This window comes from Aotus nancymaae, unplaced genomic scaffold (assembly GCF_030222135.1).
Source record: "Aotus nancymaae isolate 86718 unplaced genomic scaffold, 86718_ANA_hifiasm-v0.15.2.pri h1tg000004l, whole genome shotgun sequence".
In the NCBI taxonomy this organism is placed as follows: Eukaryota; Metazoa; Chordata; class Mammalia; order Primates; family Aotidae; genus Aotus; species Aotus nancymaae.
This window is the reverse complement of record NW_026988415.1, coordinates 58,485,719-58,501,199: the sequence shown is the minus strand read 5'-3', so window position 1 is coordinate 58,501,199 and position 15,481 is coordinate 58,485,719. Positions and strand designations below refer to the sequence as shown.

Here is a 15,481-nt window from a genome sequence, read left to right as displayed (position 1 = left end):
GCTTTGAGTGGGTTTAAGGTCAGCTTTGAAACTGGAGAGGATAATCCGAATACACCACTAGTGAGTTTTATCTTTATTATCCTTTAACCCTGTACCTCCAATTTATTACTGATTGTTTAATTTATATGATACCTTTAGTTCATAGTAGTAACATTTTTCTTAACTCTGAGAGAAATACAAGCTTTTGAATTGCCCTAAAGTTATTTCATTTCCATATAACAAATAGTGATATTTTATTCGTGGGCAGTCAATTAGGTGATATAAGCAAAAGGTAGGTCCACCCTTCATTTCCAAATTTTTTATGAAGTCTACCAAGAATGGCTTTTGCATATTATACTTAGGGAAGGACACATTTAATACTTGTTTTCACTGTGCATACTTTTAAAAAGTTCTACAAGTTTTTAATTGCTAAATATGAGAGAATTAGAGAAATCTTAAAAGGACTGAGATGGAATTTATTTTAAAGCAACGAAATTGATTTGTATTCTTTTCCAAATTAAAAATTACCTTGTCTAGTATTTGTGTTTAATATTATCTACATATGGTAAAATATGGTAGGTTAATAATTCTTCATTGGATGTTTGTCTTTTACATTACATTAAATAAGTTTCCATGTAAATGTGATAAACATGGAAAAAATGTACATTATCCCCTCTCTTAGCACATTTAAGCACTATAAATGATAAATCCCCTGTCATCACCTTATGAAAAACTAGAGTTAATGTCTTGTGTTAATATGACAGTAGAATCACAATTTAATCAAAAAATGTTTTAGCAAAAATGTTTTATTCTTTTAACCAGGAAATAGGTGCCTAAAATATCATCAGAACTAATCTTAAATGGAGTTTGCCAAATCAATCAGGTCAAATAATCACCTAAAAATCCCAATGATTTTGCCTATTATTTGTAAAATAATAAAAGGTAATAAAAACATTACTTTCGAATGTATCTAAGAAACTCAGAAAAATGTGTAATGCTTGGAAAACATGAAATACAAGCTTAGCCATTAATTTTCGATTCTTCCTAACAATTTTGATTTTGTGAATTATAGTTCTTTTTTGTGACTTATTTTGATTTTGTTTTAATCTTTTCCATCTCCCTTGAAACCTATTTTTTAACTTGAAAGATCATTTCCTATAATTGTTTGTGAGGGTCAGTTCATATATGACAATACAATGCCATTTCCAAAATTCATCTCCATCCCAGGAAACAATTCCAGCATCAGTAAAGTGCTTTCTCTTTCTATTGTCAATAACACTGTTAGATAGAAATCTATCATTCACCTACTACTCTCACTTTGAGATTTAATTGATTCCACTATGACATCTCCTTGAGAATTTAAAAAGCACTTGGAAAAATGTTACATGGCCACCCCTGGGAGCAAAAAAGTCATATCCAGTTTTATGGTAATTTCCACATGGGTTTTAATGCAGACAAACTGCGCATGCACCAGAAATCTTATAAGATTATATATGTACATGATATATATATTGTATATATATAATGCATTACATATAATATATATGATGCATTATATATAATTCATTATTTATAATACATATAATGCATTATGTATATATAATGCATCTCTTCAGCTTAGTTATTTCATGTCTTTTATGCTTCGAATGTTGTTTGACAGAGAAGATAATATGCATAGACCAAGTTTCCATAAAAGGATATCTATATCTTTTGTATTTTTGGAGTCTACCATAGCAACTCCTACAGACTGTTTTCTGGTGATCACACATGTATACATACTACTCCAATACTCCAATGGTTATGTCCATTATCTCTAGAGATAAAGGATTTGGTGAAGCATTTGTGCTAATGTCAGTGCATCCAGATTCCTATAAATCAGTTGAGGGCCTGCAAGATAGTACATCAACCATCTTATCAACCAATCCCTGTTTCACATAAAATAAACATACCAGGTGTCATTAAGTGCACCTTCAGATCAATGATTTTTTGCAAATGACATTCAAGTGCCATTTGCATAGTGCATTTTTGCTGATAAAACCAAATTAAATTAGCGCAACTACAAGTGTGCTGATAAAAACTAAAACTGAACAGCAGTACCATTAGCTAACAAAGTAATATTTCTTTTTACTGCGTTCTGCCATTTAGTTATTATCCTATTGGAAATCTAATTATAATCCTTTTACTCCCTAGTCAAACTTCACAGTTTTTGCAAGCTTAGCACTGACAAGTGATTTCATTACATTTGATTGCCTGCGCCCAGATTGACTTAACTTCACTTGGAGACCTAAAAACCCTCTGTTTCTCAGATTCCCTGTTTGCACATTACTGCAACAGCTCCTTTAATTAATTAGCATGAACAGCAGTAACATGAACTGCTGAACAGAAAATAACATCATTTTATGATCTCAGGGAGACTTCCCCTTTTGCATGTTTATACCTTAGTTAACTTTTGTATTACTATATTTCATTGTTAGTGGCTGGTGGTACAGTTGACATGCATGTTTCCTAAATTTTAAAAAATTGAAGCTGACATCTTAATAATAGTAAGTCAAAAAAACCAGAATATGAAGCTGCTACATTTTAGAAAATAGAAAACTGCCATAAAGACCTGACTTTATAGTAATAAAAGCAAATAATAAAGTTCAGGGGAGATAACAGCATAAAATACAAGGGCACCATGACATACTGCCCCTGTATCTGCCACTGCATTTGCTTGAGGAAAAAAAATAAACCACAAAATGAGGAACTGTGTTTTGCCCGTGGAATATCAATCTCTGTGAATAATTTTTACATTTTCTTTTATGTCTACATGTTTGACAAAGACAAAAGATGATTTAGCACTGGAATATATTTTTTCTCTGATATTTTTTCCATAAATGCAGTGGCATCCTAAATAATTTTTTTATTCTTTTTGCTACTGACACACTAGAAGTAGATATTAAGTCAAATCAACATGTGAAAGGAAACCAAAATTTGATGTAAAAGTAAACCTAGTAAACCTTTTTTTTCTGAACGATTTTTTGCTCAGAAAAAAGAAAGAGATCTTATTAAGAGCACAGACTGACCATTCAGATATATAAAAGTCATGATCTCATTTATGCAGTACCTACTGAAGGTGCCACTGAAGAATTAAAAGCAAAAAAGTGTCACTTGACTGCAAAAGCAGCAAATATAGTTTTAACATCTATCATATTAAAAATTACAGTTTAGGGCATAATTTAATATCCATACCTTATGGCCTAGAACATTTTATATATATATATAATATGAAATATATATGAATATTTCTATTTTATCAGTTCTCTCAAAATCAATTTGAACAGTGTCTATCCTTCCTTGACCCCATAGAACTCCTTATTATGTTTTCTCTTTGCTACTTTCTTGTTAACCTAAAACAACATTCCTCCAAAGAACTTATGATGCCATGCCAATATTTCCTAAAAGCAACTACCCTTGGGATAAGATTATCACTGCAGAATTTGGAAGAATAGTAAAAAAAGTGATAGTAAGAGTGTGAAAGGGAGCCAGAAAAGATAAATCACATATGATTTATTGACATGTATGTGATATAAGAAAAACTAAAAGGAGAAAGATAAAATTTTTCTATAGGCTTTTCTACACAGTGTGCTTTCCATCTTGCTCTATCTCTAGGGGTTCCACTGACTGCTTCTTACCCTAAACTCATCAACCACTAATTATTAATTTTGCTCCCATTGATGCCTTGTACTGTGTTGGAAGATAGATACAAGTACTCTGATGTTCCCATTGTAAAGTGAAAATATTTTCTTATAAAGTGGAGATACATAGCAAGTCAGAGAACAGAGGAATTGTGGGAAGTAGGTCTTAAAAAAATTCTTTCAAATGCTTCCTTGATGAGTAGGATTCTTTTATTTCCTAGAGAAACTTTATTGCAATGACCATCATACAATGGGTTAAGATTCTAGTACACACCCCCAGAGAAGATCCCAGCATCTTTCTCTAAAGCAGCAAAATTCTTTATCTGTACAGTTTATTAAATGATCTGAGTCTTTTTATTTTTTTCCTCAGAATATATTTTCCCCTTATTTTCTTCATCCTCCACAGGATTTTTATCCTGACGGGTGGTATCTCTCTGCTGCGAAATACCTGTCAGACCATAGTGCACATTATATTTCTAGTTTTTTCTTAGGAGGATTTGGAGAGCTTGCATTAATTACTTAATCATTTAGGGCCTGGTTGTCATGGAGTGGCTTGCACCACACACTTGCATTGTTAACAAAATTATTTTCAGTGACCACAGGACTGTCATGCTAATTATGATGGTAACATATAATCTCATATACAGATCAAAGACTTGCAATTCCAGCTACATCTTATATAACAGATCAAATTGCAGTGATAGCAAATAGTGAGACTTGCAAGCCATGATAAGTTGTTCTGCTAGTCAGCATGTTGAGTCTACAGGAGTAATTCACTAATTAACAGGTGTTTTTTACTATAATCTAGGAAGGGCTGTTCAAATTAATTCTGATAACTGCTTGACCAGTTACTTTATGCCGCATCCTCTTTACATATACAATACAGTTTTCTAAGCTTGAGATTCACCATACATCAACCCCAATCTAGGTATACCTGAAGAACATGCCAAAGGGAAAACATTTTCCTGATTAAAAGATTAAGTCAAGTTTTATTTTTTTACTTCTACATTTGTGTTTTAAAAACTAAAACAAACAGTGTTTTAATAGACGACTGTAATCATATGCCATCATTTTCATAGTACCTAAAAAAATTAGAATAATTATATTGCTGCCACATGAATCTGTGGTCGTTCTGTTCCAAGACACTTATCATTCTAAGAATGAAGAATTCATAGCCTAAAATTGGAATAGTGAAAAAAGAAAGGCACGACTTATTATATGTATAGCATGGTGTGCTTTGTGTCATCCTTCACATAATATTCTCTCAGAGGATTATTTCTGAGAGGTAGTTTGGGAAGGTGTGATTAACCTCTATTTTATAGGTATGGAGATAACCTACGTTAATTTGCTTGTCATTGACATTGGGAACTAATATACAGGACTCTTAACTTCCTCACTCATTTATCTTACTATGCATCACAATCAATCCATTCCTGTAAAAATCTCACATAGCTAGCTAGTTAGGATCTGTAACAAGACTATAGTATTATCCCATGCAAAACAGTGCATGGGGGTTCAGGGAAAGGGCAGAGGCTTCTCTACATCATAGTTAATTAATCAAAATAGTCTAAACCCAGACTATTTATTTTTAAGACAGAGGTGATTATTAAATTAATCACCTCTGCCTTAAAAGTTTGTAAGAGATTGGGGTAATATTTATAAAATTTAGACAAATATCATACAACTCCCTTTTCTATTTAAAACTGCGTGGAGCAGCCGAAATAGTAACAGAAATAAACTTTTTTATTTGTCACTAAACTCACTTTGTTCTGTCTGTTAGAACTGGATTCCAACAGAGCTACACTTATCTAATTTAACTTTTTATTTTTTTATTTTATTTTTTGAGATGGAGTTTCACTCTTGTTACCTAGGCTGGAGTGCAGTGGCCTGACCTTGGTTCACTGCAACAACCTCTACCTCTCGAGTTCAAGCAATTCTCCTGCCTCAGCCTCCCAAGTAGCTGGGATTACAGGCATGGGCCACCACACCCGGCTAATTTTGAACTTTTAGTAGAGATAGAGTTTCACCATGTTGTTCAGGCTGATCTCGGCCTCCTGACCTCAGGTGATCCACCTGCCTCGGCCTTTCAAAATGCTGAGATTACAAGCATGAGCCACCATGCCCAGCCACTTAACTAACTTTAGACTGGGATTCCTTAAGTGGCACTAGGAAAACATTTTATTTATTTGCTCTAGGGAACTTCTTTTTCATTTATAATAGCCATGTAATATTACCTATTGGAAATTAAAGTGAATTTAAAGAAAAACATTCTTTTGGATTTTATACACACCTCCTTTAAAGCGCCTAACTTGTTGATCCTTTCGAGTTTACATTTTGCATTTTTGAATATTTGATATTTGAAAATTAACATTGGTAATGATCCACATACTTCAGCTAGAATCTACTTTTTTTCAGTAATGCAAATGATTATTGGAGCAACATATCCACCAATTACTTTATTAGCTTTCAAGAAAGCATCACTATTTTTTTTAAATTTATTTATTTTACTTTAGGTGCATACTATATCTGGCATTTCTCCCCATGTTATCCCTCCCCACCCCCAGTGTCTCTCCCCAACCCCTCCAACTGCCCCCAGTGTGTCATTATTTTAGAAATATTTCTTTCTTATCTTCCTGTGCTTTCACAAATGTCTAATCCCTCTTGTTTTCACTAAAATAATAAAAATGAATAAATGCAATGTTGATCTCAGCATCTGTGAGCAACCATTTAATAATGAGTGAGGAAAATCTTCAATAAAGAGAACCAATAAATCCTCAAATGTTACAATTTCCTGGTAACTGCCTTTCAACCTTCTATGGGAAATGTTGGATGTCGTCATTTTTAACATTATATAAATTAACATTTATTTATTCATTACTTCCATTTTTCACTTTCCTCCATAGTTTGATTTATTTAACATCGACTGTTATAGTGTTCTTCTATAAGTTTAGCAGGCAAATGTAGCAGTTAAAAGTTATTTAAAAAGAGAACTTAATTATACTTTAAAATGTTACCTTAACATATTTCCAATATGCATCCTATACAAAAATCAGTTAGACCATTAAGAAACATTTTGTGGCCGGGCGCAGTGGCTCACGTCCGTAATCCCAGCACTTTGGGAGGCCGAGGCAGGTGGATTGCCTGAGGTCAGGAGCTCAAGACCAGCCTGGCTAACCTGGTGGAACCCCATCTCTACTAAAAATACAAAAAATAGTCGGGCGTGGTGGTGCACGCCTGTAGTCCCAGCTACTTGGGAGGTTGAGGCAGGAGAATCACTTGAACCAAGTGGGGGGAGGTTGCAATGAGCCAAGATGGCACCATTGCACTCCAGCCTGGGCGATGGAGCAACACTCTGTCTCAGAAAAAAAAATAAAGCAAAAAGAAGAAGAAGAAACATTTTATAACTTTTATGCTTATGAAAAGTGGGGGACTTGATTTCAGATTATTTAGAGAAATGGCATAGAAACATAATCATCACTTTTCACTGTAGCATTATCCACAACAAGAAAATAATGAAAGAAGCTGGCATTCCACATAGGCCATATGTACACGTGGAGTGGCTTCTGATATGGTGTTCCATACACGTTAGCTTTCATTTATTATCCTCTCCCTTCCTCTCTCTTCTTAGATGAAAAATAGAATTTAAGTACTTCTGAAGCACTTCATGTGACTCAACAGCTGCAGATCTCTGTACTGGACACGTGCACTTCTATTACCATTTTATAACCAGTATGTGAGAGGCACAATGAAGTGGCAGAAAGAGCAGAATTTCTCAGTTACTAACTCGCTAACTCAGTTACTAACCTTGAGAAATCATTTAACTTCTGTCTGCTTTAATTTTAGTAAAATAGTTATAATATTGCCAAATCTTCCTCATCAATAAGTTAGATACATACTACCTGATAAACATGACAAGTACAAGATATCATTGTTACTATGCCCTATAAAATACACACAAATTTGATTTTGTGTTCTCTAATGTTGATTTCAGTAGGAGTGAATTCTTTGGTCTATAAGTGATGCATAAAACTTCCTCTAAAAATGTACTCTCCCATAGAGAGTTATGGTAACTATATCTCTTTTATTTTAACCCCATGTGTGAGCAAAAGGGCATTTATGCTCCTTTTTAGGGTATATTTTCTAAGAACTAGAGATTCAATAAAGGGGAAGGGATGTATTAAATAATTATTTCACTAAACCAGGGTGAGTTACAAGTGAGTAAGAGAGTTTGATACTCCATAATGATACTATTTGCACACAAAAAAGATGACCTATTGACCTGTCCTGGTCTTCTTGTTGATTAAATTGTAAGTCAGATATTTTTTAGAGCTAATGAGCCCAAATGGTTACTATTTTCATGAAACCTCTGTTTTTAAAAAATATGCCATCTTCTAAACTAAGCACCAGAATCTTCTGAAAAACGTGACTCCAAAATAGTGCTCCTCTCTAGACAAATAGTAATCAAACACTATATTATAGCCTCCCCTTGCTTACAATTGTCTGCTTTTCCTACTTTCAAATTAGTAACTCACATTTATACTACTGCAATAATAACCGACTGGACCCCAAACTATCCTCACTACTGTCACTCTTTGATTTGAGAACATCATGTGCTGAACGTATTTCCACAACTAAAGTTGAGTTTCTACAATTAATTCTACATTTAATTAGGATTCAACCTAAGATTGAAGTGGAAAAGAAGGGGAGCATTAACTAGCACATTATTATATCTCTACCTTATTCAGGCTAGGAAAACATGACCTTCAAGAGCTGATCTTACTTGCTGCTAAATAACATAGTGCCTATTCGTAAATCAGAAGTACAGCACTAATCAAGCAACGCAAAGAAAACACAGAACTTCTTAGCTGGAGAACTCATTACAAAATACTGCCATTGGTTCAAGTGTAGCTTAGCTGCCTCAAAAGAAAGATTTGATAGCCTTTAGCATACCTGTGTGAATTCTATTAGTTCATATCGCAGTCCCATTGTTTACAGAGGTAAACAAGAGGTGAGGAGACACTTGGAAACAAACATGAACCTTGGGTAGGAAATATCACGGATGCATTTTATTGTAAATATAAACTTCTAAACACATTATAGACACAGTTCTTGGTAGTTTTTTGAAAAATAAAAAGTGAGCAATTACTTTCAAATAACCATCCTGTCAGGGAAGGAAATCTCATACTGAGGGAACATTACAGTCATTAGCAAACATTTTACTCACAAAAAACAGTATAGGTCTTTACTCATGTTTTAGACTGCGGAGGAAAAAACAATTCCTAAATGCCTTGCTTATTAAGCTAGTTATGCATTTTGCTGCAGGTTGTAAAGCAGAAGAACATGCACAAGGGGCTCATAAGTATATTTTAGAGTTAGAGAATATCATTTATGCCATATTTATATTGTCAATATCACCCCTAGAGAATAAGATTAAGCTTTAAACTACTGCAAATCTATGGTTTTGCTCACCTTTGTATAATTTCATTTTTAATAAAATGAGACTCATATAAATGAATATTTGATTAAGGGATAAACCTAATAATACATTAATTGCAGAGAGATTTCTTCAAATCTTGAACATATATAGCACAGTGAAATACTATAAAGTGAGTTTGTGGTTTTCAGTGAAGTGCATTGAGTAGATTTTGAATTTTCTTTGTTGGAATGAAATTTTGACCAGGTCTTATTGTTTTTTCTGTGCAGCCTGAACACTGATGCCGGAACTCCATCTGATCATAGGCACGAATAGGGTGCTGTAGCAGTTACCTGTTTCTCTAGTGTTGTAAATTCTTTAGAATTCATACTCACATTCTTAAAATATGGAACCTTTAATTACTGTGTGTTCATTACTGATAAATAGAACCTTACACATACAGGAAAAATGTCCTAGAGAATGGGCTTCACAGGTTTTTCAAGGAGTTCATAGTGCTTCAAAAACAGTATCACATTAATTCACACAGAATCCTAGTGGGGTAAGTAGGTGGAAGAATTTTTAAGACAGAGAAAATGCTATTTCTAAATGGTGTGAGACAAATTAAAATGCAGACACACCTACTTTAAGCTGCAGTTACTGTGAAATAACTTCTTGTTTGACCTGGTATTTAACAGGAATTATATCAGGTGGTAAATTATTTGTGCAAATGATCGATATTTGTTATCACTGCTTTGGAGCTCTCATTTCTAAAAGAAGCACTTGGCCTGTAGTGTTATCTAAGAAAATATAGGGAGCTCTAGTTTTTAGGTTTTACCACACCCAGTTTTTCCTTTGAACTGTTGAGAGTGGAGCAAGTCATTTAACCCCTTTCTACTAGCACATTCCTTACTTGTAAAGAACACAATGATAAAAACCGATACCCAAGCTACTAAAAATAACCCCTTTACTGTTTTCTTCTCTCCTCCCATCCCCAATCTTGCTTCCTCTTTATCAAGGTATTAACAAGCAAACAGAATGAAAAATACGTAGGCATAAGAAAAGAGAAAGACAGATGAGTCAGTCACATTATCGATATTTTACACTGTTCACTCTCTGGTCTAAACATAGCCAGATTCCTAATATGTTCAAATGACTTGGAACAAATGGGTCATTTGGCTTGAATTGCCCAGGAAATGGCCTCAAATATTTTTAACTGTTTACTTAGAGGAGATCTGGACATTGGCTGGGGGTAGACACCTGTTATCATCATTTTGATGCCTACTGAAAATCTAATAGTGCAACATTCCAAGGTGTTATGTGGTACTCTAATGATCAAAAAGATTTAATGCCCCTTCTAAAGTGCCCTCCTTACACCAAGCAAAATCTAATCCATTGTGTTGTTTTTACGTCTGCCCTAGCATTAAGTTCTGATGTGCCAGAAGCACCACACATCTTATGCAAAAAACCAACTGAGATTTTATCCATTTTCTAGTAAGAGGTTCCCCATGGTAGCACATGCAATTTCTGCTGGAATGGCCACCCACCCTAAACACTTTAAAATATTACATTAATTCATATCGATGTGACATTTCAGTACTTCATGCTCTGAAGGAATGTGCTCTAAAGCATAGGCATTTGGATTCTGGTATTCTTCATGGTCCGTAGAAGGTCTGCTTATATAGAGTAGGTGTACTGTTTAGCTCAATTCAGTGACACAATGGCAAATTAGAAATAAGTCATGGAGAAGGATCGAGGCAAGTCAAATCAAAACTTTTATTAATATTAAATATCTGAAATAAATAACAATGAGAGGTGAAATACAATATCCCTAAAAATACAACATCCAAGAAAGTCTCATCGTTATGTAATCAAATAGCATATATTAGAATACACAGGACAGTAAGTAGAATTTCCAAATTAACTAAGTCACTTAAAAATAAACTAGTGTCTTTTCAAAAAATAAATAGATATGTTTAACTTACTTTGTTTGAACTATGAGGACACCTTCTGTGTATTTTTTTTCTGGCCTTTTCCCGTATGTCTGCCTTGTTTATGACGCATGAGTTTCGCTATTCTGGCTCATAGGCTTAAGATATATACCACAGAGGACAAGTCTCAATTGACTTGAGTTTAGAGCAGCTAGTTGTGGCCCAGTAAAGATAACTCAACTGATTAGGAGAGGTTCCTCTCCTGTGTGGAGTGTCCACGCTGACCTTCTGTGCCATGGCATATGCCCATGTCAGGCAATGTGTGCTAAGGGAAGGATTGCATGGGCCTGTGTTTTTACTTTAAAAATGGTCACATTTGTATGTATCAAATTCCCCTATTTACCTATCTGAAAAATCCCAAAGCAATAAACTCTGTCAGCTCTCCCCAGATGTCAGTGAGTGTCTCTCTTTTCAAGTTTTCAAACTCCCTAACATTCCCCTGGAGAGACTTTGTTAGCTTCTCTTCCTGACCTTTAATCTTATTGGCATCCAGGGTTCATATCAGATCATCTCCGTTTGGAGCTCACCAACAAGCCCTTTTAAAAACATGAAACATTCCATTACTAATTAGCTGTTTCCTGTTCCTAATGAAGTCAGCACACTGGGTCTGGATTAAAATTCAGCTACTACTCTTCTCTGTTTATGGTTCCAGATGTTTTTGGTTTATCTAGGAGATTACTTTGACAGCTACTACTAAGTGATAAATCACTCACATTATAGTTGAAATGAATTTTGAAATTGAAATGTGGCAAACTTCGAGATTGCTCCAAGGATCAGTGTCAGTTAGCAGTTCATTACTGGCGTCTTCCTTATGATCATTCAGTATTGGCACGTATAAAACAGTAACCAAATATATGTCAACATTATACAGCATGCTACACAGGGGTCTATTTTGTTACTGTCCTCAAAATTGGGAGAAAAAGTTTTACTACCATGAAATCTCAATTTATTGTATTCCGGGTAGAAAAGTTGATCACTTAATATTGTTTTCCTTTTGCTAGCCTGCTTTTTCTTTAAATTTTTGAGCAGCTGTGGAAGCTATTCCTGATAGGCCTTGTAGGCAGACACATAAAGAAGGATGTGGGCAAATATTTCTGTCTCTTAATACAGGCAAGAATTAAACATAACAAAAGTAGAAAATTTTCAGAAACTGCATTTTTCTAAATGACAAATGGTGATTGTCTTTTGCTATTCGTTGCTGAGTTCATGTACCCTTTTTAAGGGGATACAGTGTGTTTTTGCCATTGCTTTCCACTTTGTAATGTTCGCAACTTGTGTTGCATGATTTAAGCTTTAGCTGTATTGTATAAATTTCAATCCTGGTAAAATGACTGTCGTTTCATGTTGAAGAGCTTTCCTTTGATATTTAGGCTGTGTATACAAAGGATGAGGTAGACTGGAGGACTGAGGAAATATTTGGTCAATTCATCAGAGTAAATATTCTCAGACTCCACTAAGGAGTTGGAACAATTACCAATGTCCAAAAATTCAGGCTTGGTTTTCTTCTGGTCCCTGGGAAAGTTGAGGTGAATTCCATGGGCTCCTTTGGAAAATGTCTGGTTGCCCTCTGATGAAGTCCAACCCTCTATGAGTCTGAGTAACCCAGATCCCGAATATTTTATTCTTCTATTACCTTACTACATCTTTATTTTCGGTTCTGATATATTATCTAGAAAATTTCACTACTCACCATGATACCTTATACACAGAAAGGATACAGATTTTAAAGATACTATACACAAGGTTAAAAAAGGGTATACTTTCCTCCTAACAAGCATTGACCAGATTGACTTAATATTTTAGATTAGGCATATTAGTCCAACAATGATAATGTACTCTCCATTATAAGTAAAAATAAAACACTTGACTCAGAAACATGGACTTTAAGTATTTCTCAAGCACAGGTAATGGATTTGTACTGATTCATCCACATTTCTTTTCCTACTTTGTAACCAAAAGCCAATCTTTGTGATGCATCTAGATAAAGACTCGGGTTATAAGCCATTGTTAAGAAAAATAGCAAGGTTTGACCAAAAGAAGTAGAATAGATTTTAAAAAAAATGTCCAACAATAACTTTAACGATCCCAAATTAAACATTATCTAACTCTGGGACGGCATGGTCTCTTTTAATTACCATCATTTAGAGGGATGCCGTTTTGACAAAACACTGTAGCTAAAATGATAATCAGAACTAGTCTCCCTTCATGCAGTATACACAGTCTCAGGGTCAACTTGGGGAGAGGAAATTCTAAATGTACAAAAGCTGTTATTATCTTAAATCATAACCAGATGCGCTTTTCCCCCTATTTTGGTAGACCATAGGAATGGGATTTCAGATGCACCATTATATACAGAAAGAAAAAATAAATAGACTATTACAGATACTATAATATAGTTCATGAAGAGGCTTTATCAGTCTTCAAGGTCTCCAGTGCTGTGGAAAGAAGAACAGAAGCTATAGCATGAAATTTGAAGGATCTTTGAAAACTGAAACACGGAAATAATAGAAATGTTAAGTTTTACCAACACTAAATTGAGCCTGTTATATCAGATCATTTTAGGTTCCTGAAAATAGATATTTAATATTTGTGAGCACGTATCAGAATTATTCTTCATAAGAACTAACTTGTTTTCTTTTTTTTAAAGGAGGTAACTATTACTGTTTAGAAATGGCACAACAGTTTTATTCAGCCTGAAAGGTCCTCGCTGGCTTTACATAAATGAAGATGCTTGTGATTCCAGTTTATCTCTGAAACTATTCAACATGGAGTTATTTCAGTTGTGTTTATCAGCAAAGCTTTGTTTACTGAAGCAGTAATTTAATGTATGTTACGTTAAAAAGAAAGGAACACTTGTACATTTTAAAAGCAATGATGTAAACTTTGTCCTTGCGTTAGATTGACCAGTTTAAAAATATAAGCTAAATCCTAATGGCTAAAGTAACTTGATCACATCTGATGCTTTTCTATGCTCATTTCAACTTGGCTTTTTGTCTTTTAAATGAAAAAAATGCAGTAGTGTGTTAGAGACTAGAAACTTATATGTATGGTTTCCCTGTTCTACTATACATTACGTTAAAGTACACCTTCTTTGTTAAAAATGTACTTGCTAAACTTCTGCTTAAATAAAAACGTTTTGACTTTGACTCATTGTCACTATTCTTATTTATTTATTTGTTTATGAAATTGCCAACTGCAGTCATTGAAATATATAGTAGAGTCAGTGCAAATCAAAACACAGGAACTAGGAAGATGTTTGCAAATCTTCCTCTAATTTTGTTATGTTCAAGCAAATATGAACACACATCTCATTTCAGTTCACCTGTTTTAGCAGGCTGATATTCCTATCTTCAATTGTTCTGTTGTTTCACACTGCATTGCTTTTTCCTAGCTATATGTGCTTAGTGAACCTGCTTCCAGGAGGAAGGGTTACACTGGGAAGCAGGAAAAATGGGTGAACCAAGAACTAGAAAATATTTTCTGAGTATCTGTTATTGTCAAAAGTTTATTCTAGAGCCAACTGCAGTAAAGAGCAAACAAAAATGGAAGGGGTATATATCTTCTCTGGCCCCCCAAAATATCAGGTCTTTTTGCACATCAAAGTGTCCATCATAGTGTAGTGAAAAACCGAGGCCAGTTATAGCCCTGCCCTCCAGTTCGTTTAATCTGTGCTCTTACTTTCTCTTGGTTCACTTCCAGTAAAATCCTGGAGCTCACTCAAATTCTGGTTGACTAAAGAACCTCTCAATTTTTCCTATGAAGTGGCAGTGACACTCCCACTCCTTGCCTATCTTTTGAAATGTATCGTATCTCACAGTATTGTAGCTCATCACCCAACTATAGGTCTTCTAATTTGGAATCATGTTGGTACATCCACAGATGTTTCTTCTCACTATCACCTCCACACCATCCTTGTTTATGGAAATCTTGAGAGTTCTGACAGGACTACTAGCTCTTTCTATGTTGTAAAGGACAAAGATCCCTAAGGTTTTTGTTTGCTAAGCAGGCCTGCTCTGGTGGCCTACTATAGCCCCTGCCATAACACACAAAGCAGAGCCCCAATAGGCAATCATATGATATACAGGCCTGCATTATTTAAAAATTAATGTAACAATCAAGGCAAGTATATGCCACTAGATGCCCTACTCTCAGATGCTGAAGTGTCTAATGCTGCCTGTGAGTTTATCTCACCTGGTAGCAGTTATTTGCACTGGCTTAACATCAATGGGCAAAATTTGATTTTGAGTCCCATGGATGGTTAGGACTTCTCAGGAAGTGCAAGCAATTGTAGGACTCTTCCAATTATTTGAAAGCCCACTTAATTGACCCATCAGAAAAGACTGAAACAGAAAAATATTGGGAGTGAGGCCCACCCAATACCTTCGAGTTTACTGGGGTAGGATTGCTTGCCGTGTCAATGCTAC

At 34.7% G+C, this 15,481-nt stretch overlaps 1 protein-coding gene across 1 annotated transcript in view; it reads left to right on the top strand.

Moving 5' to 3' along the window:
• DACH2 (dachshund family transcription factor 2) overlaps positions 1–14,132 on the top strand; it is a 618,955-nt gene extending 604,823 nt beyond the window's left edge. The window contains exon 13 of the mRNA XM_064360361.1: positions 13,705–14,132. Within this exon, the coding sequence (XP_064216431.1) occupies positions 13,705–13,754 (50 nt within the window). The 3' untranslated portion in view covers positions 13,755–14,132. The remainder of the gene's footprint in view (positions 1–13,704) is intronic.
• Positions 14,133–15,481: the final 1,349 nt, after the last annotated feature.